We start from the raw sequence: 4725 nt of genomic DNA on the forward strand, positions 1-4725 counted from the left end.
GTACATGCTTTTAAATGTGTCCCGCCAGTCTGGAGCTCCACTGCGTGCCATATACTGCCATTAGCTTGTGTACCAATCTACAATAGCATTTCCTTAATAAGAAAAGAGCTTTGCAAAAAATGCACTTTATTGTTCCAAGTGAGGGAAACTTCTGGACAGCTCTCTCTGTGGTTTGAGACATGTCACAACACTCTCAGTTTGACTGGAGTTAATGCACTATTAGGAACACAAGAGCGATAAAGCGATAGTTGTACTTTTAATAGGCCTATATAAAAGCCAGCACAAAAAGAGAACGGCATCCGCGCATACCCTTGTGTCAATTTACTTCAAACCTTCCCAAATCGTTGTAAAAAAAAAAAAAAAAAAAAAAAAACTTCTCCAGTGAATTGCCTTTTTATGTTCTGAAATGGGATCTACTTGATGTGCTCATTCTGTGTCATTTTGATCAGCACACGGTTAACCTTATGGACTCACAATTGAACACCTGACAATCAAACCTGGTCTCACTATAACAGTGTCTAAACTAAAGACTTTTGCCCAGATCTAACCCATAAACTTGGACTGATCAGACCAGGGTTTTCACTTGAAAGGCACGAGCTAACAAAACAAAAAGACTTCATTTAAAACTAAGAAAACAGTCTTGAAAATGAATCAATTATACCAAACTACAAACAAACCTAAAACTATAGAAAACGAGGCATCCCCATGTGCTTGATTCAATATTATGTCGCGTTGATTTATCTACACACCTCGCTAGATACATGGCAAATGTTTAGCGCGCGGTACTTTGGCGCTCGCCACTTGTTGCAACGTCAGACTCGCGTTTCTCCGGCAGCTTCGGAGAGGACGGGAGCGGGAGGGGAGGAGAACGGAGGGGGTGCTCCGTCACATCCTCTGTCCATATATGGGCATGAAGTTTTACACGCAGCGGGGAATCCTCTCAGTGGAGCTGATGAATGGGGAGGAGGGCCGAGGGAGCTGCCAAAGTGTATATAAGGAGAGGAAAGGGAAGTCTGATTTGAAATCTACAGCAAGCAAATACCTACCTGCAGAGGAGAGGAGCGAGCAGCAAGCGAAAGGAATACCAACATCATTCGTTTTTACAACATTCTGGATCATTTGTTTAAAAGTTACCATCAAGGGGAGTTGAAATAAACACTCGTCCTTGCGATTTATCCTCGCGCTATATCTTCCTCTTTCTACCTCTTTATACGTTTTCACTGGAGACACGGACTTCTTCAAAGTGCAGCACAATGTTGAACAATATGGATTTGAACGCAAAAGATTCCTTCTACCCTCAGTTTGACAGCAGTTCTTCCTTGGGGATGGAGAACAGTGCGCGGAAAGATAACCAGGAGGTGTACGTCGACGCAGAACGAGGGGTGCCTGCCCAGTTTGGCCACGGTGAGTACTCAGCTCTCCTTTGGATTTATTACTGCTCCGAGCCTCGGTGTGATGTGACAAATATGTGCAGTGAATAGATACATGGTTGTTTCTGCCACTGCGCGCAATGGCAGAAACAAACCGAGCGGTTTTATGTGCAAATTACGCACGAGTGTTTATGTAACGCAGTTTGCTTCTGGTGCTGATGCTGAAGCTTGTATAGGTATTTTGTTCATGTAATAAAAATCAATGATTGAAACGCGCGTATGACACTTGGGTGTAGGAAATGTCATACTTCAGTCGTTTTATGTGCGGAGATGACTGTAATGCGTGTACCAAGACGTCCTTAAAATGACAGTATTGAAGAGTAAAGTTTATCCCCTTGTTTTCTGTTCAACAGAAGGAGCCCCCGCAACTCTCAAAACCGAAGCTTCCAACTCAGAGTTTGCCTTCAACCAGTGCGAATGCCCCAAAGAGAGCTACCCCCCCTCCTCGCTCGCCTACTCGGGTAGTTTCTATGTGGAAGCATCTCACGGGGCGCCGTGCAGCACCGAGACCCTGCTCAACATGATTACCGAGATTGTGGGCATCTCCACAACGCCACTGGTAGAGATGCAGCAAAGCAGCAGCAGCAACTCCGTGGAAACCAGCAGCGGCACTTTTGGGGATCTAAGCTCCAAACGGCAAGCGTACACCTGTTCTCCTCCTGCGTACACCCCCGAGCAGACGTGCCCCAGTTACGCAGAGGAGAAGAAACCAGAGCCCAAGTCCGAGGCTGCGTCCTTTCCAGTCGTGGTTAAGAACGAATTCGAGAGCAGCTGTTATGAGTGGGGCGCTTTCAGCAGTAAATCCGACTGTCTAGAGAGCACCTTTCAATCAGAGACCTTTCCCATGTCCAATGACTTCCCCCCTGAGCAGCACGTGGATGTCAAGGAACTTTTGGACACGTTCCCTTCCATGTGCCCGAACCCTGACATGGAGTTCAAAGTAGAGGGAGGAATTAAGCAGGAGCCATGCTTCAATGACACCTGCTCCCAGAGCTACTCCAGCCCGTTGTACAACAATTATTTGCCCCCAATGGGCCTGTCCTCCAGCCAAGCGCAACCTCAGTCAGACCCCCTCTACCCACCTCCCACGCTGCCATCAACGATTGACTCTATCCTCTACTCTTCTTTGTTGCCAGATTCTTTTGCCCAAAGTTACACCACACGAACGACCAAGGCACCCCGCGCAAGGAAAGCCCCTTCGACGTCCCATGGCCCTGCCAAAGAGAAACCTTTCACGTGCCCTATGGAGAGCTGTGACCGGCGCTTCTCGCGCTCAGACGAGCTTAACCGCCATATCCGCATCCACACCGGACACAAGCCCTTCCAGTGCCGCATCTGTCTGCGAAGCTTCAGCCGGAGTGACCACCTCACAACCCACACCAGGACTCACACTGGGGAGAAGCCTTTCTCCTGCGATGTCTGCGGCAAGCGCTTTGCGCGCAGTGACGAAAGGAAAAGGCACGGACGCGTTCACCTCAAACAAAAAGAGAAAATGGAAATAAAGCCACAGGTTTCCACCGGCGCATGGCCCTTCACTCTACCCGAAGGCATATGAAGAGAGTTGCACTTAAACTCATTGGACGAGCATCTTTCCGTCTTGGAAGATACGGCCGCTGACTGCAAGTTGTACGGGCTTGAAGCCGCTGGGTGACACTGAGGTTAGAGCCAGCAGTGAGGGCCTCGTGCTGCAGGAGCGGCGAAAGTGACCGGTAGAGCGGCTGGGACTTGTTGAGCGTCAGTGGGGCAGACCTCTGCGCTGCGGTGTTGCATGACTGCTGTTCAGCACCTCTCTTGAGGACAGCTCCAGCCTGCGCTCTGAGCTGGATGTTTGCACTTAACACTTAGTACTATCTCATTTAAAATCCCTATTTTCGGCTTTTAGCATCATAGAGCAATGGTTTGGACTATATTTCTAAGACTGCATGTTTTTGTCAGTGTTTTTTCCTTTAAGCGGAATATTAGCCAATGTCAAATTCCCCTTCACAGTGTGTGGAGGTGTTTGACATGAATGTAAACTATATTTATGGCTTTGACTAAAGCTGACCCTTTGACCATATTTAGTGTTTACTTTTTATCATTTGGTTGTCAGTGTTTAGTCACTGTTCTTTGTGTTGTAGTATATACAATTGTTTGGTTTATTACAATTGTGAAAGATATATCATAAATGGGAAATAAATATATTTGTATTACTGTACTACTTTGTATTTTTATAACTGACTGTATATTTTACATTGATCACATTTGATCATCATTTCTATGGTGAAATGTATTCTAAGTCATTAATAATGTCTTGGCTTTTCGAGGGCTACTGTTTAGTTGAAATGATATTTTAATTGTAATACTTTCATATCAGAAAAACATGTTGGCACTTCATTCCATTTGTTGGTTTGACAATAGTATTACCTGGGACTGCAGATGAACTTGTTAAATGGACTATATGTTCTCCTTTTGAACAGAATGTACAGAGGTTTGAGAAATGAGCTAGAGGTACTAGCAGACCATAAACACTTTGCTTTTGAGTAATCAGGTAGCACACATTGCTGCGAGTTTCTGTGGATTGTAACGTGTCATGACAGGGTCGGACTTGTGCTTGAGATATTATGCTGATGTTTCATTAGCAAAAAACACCATGGCGACTTTGGTGAAACTGTCACCAACAGGGTACTGCAAAAAGTAATTCAACTCGCCTTAAGTTATATTAACTGTTAAAGTAAGATTTTGTACATACACTTTCTACAATCCTTTAAATTAATATTGATGTTGTTATTTTTATGAAAATTTATGAGTAAAATAAACATTTTCTGGAAACATTAAACCTTTTATTGCTTTTCATGAACTATGTGTGACTATTGTGTTGAATGAGATCTTTAGAGCCATTGGAGCAGTCAAATGAGCAGGCTTTCGGAACAAGTTGTAGTCGGCCACCTGTGACACCCTCTGTGTCCTAACTTTAGACCTCACAGCTCTGCCCACCCGGCTCCTCTCTACAAATCAGTGGCCCATTAGTCAGGCCTGCCTTTCACATGTTGGCCGTAATGCATTAGTTACAGCAGCAGTAGTAGTTATGACAGTAAATGTATCATTAGTATAGTCATGCATTTTTTTCATCATAACTATTCACACAGAAATATCAAAGTAGTAACTCGACAACAGGTTTTACAAAATACCATAATCATGCATATTTTGTATGAAGTATCATCTTTCCTACGGTCTACTCCATTTGTAAGCCCAAAACGTCACATTGCTACAGCGCAGGATATGAAAGGAACAGCTGTGAAACCCATCTTTATTGTGC

The 4725-nt window shown here is 44.6% G+C and overlaps 1 protein-coding gene across 1 annotated transcript; it reads left to right on the forward strand.

The window, feature by feature from the left end:
* The first annotated feature begins 1011 nt into the window (after positions 1-1011).
* Positions 1012-4524, forward strand: LOC306960338 (uncharacterized protein). Its single transcript, XM_079552765.1, has 2 exons — positions 1012-1404; positions 1784-4524. Exons 1-2 carry the CDS (start codon positions 1254-1256, stop codon positions 2983-2985), a joined length of 1353 nt encoding a protein of 450 aa, XP_079408891.1. The 5' UTR covers positions 1012-1253; the 3' UTR covers positions 2986-4524.
* Positions 4525-4725: the final 201 nt, after the last annotated feature.

The sequence above is a fragment of the Gobius niger genome (assembly GCF_951799975.1).
Source record: "Gobius niger genome assembly, chromosome: 3".
Classification (NCBI taxonomy): Eukaryota; Metazoa; Chordata; class Actinopteri; order Gobiiformes; family Gobiidae; genus Gobius; species Gobius niger.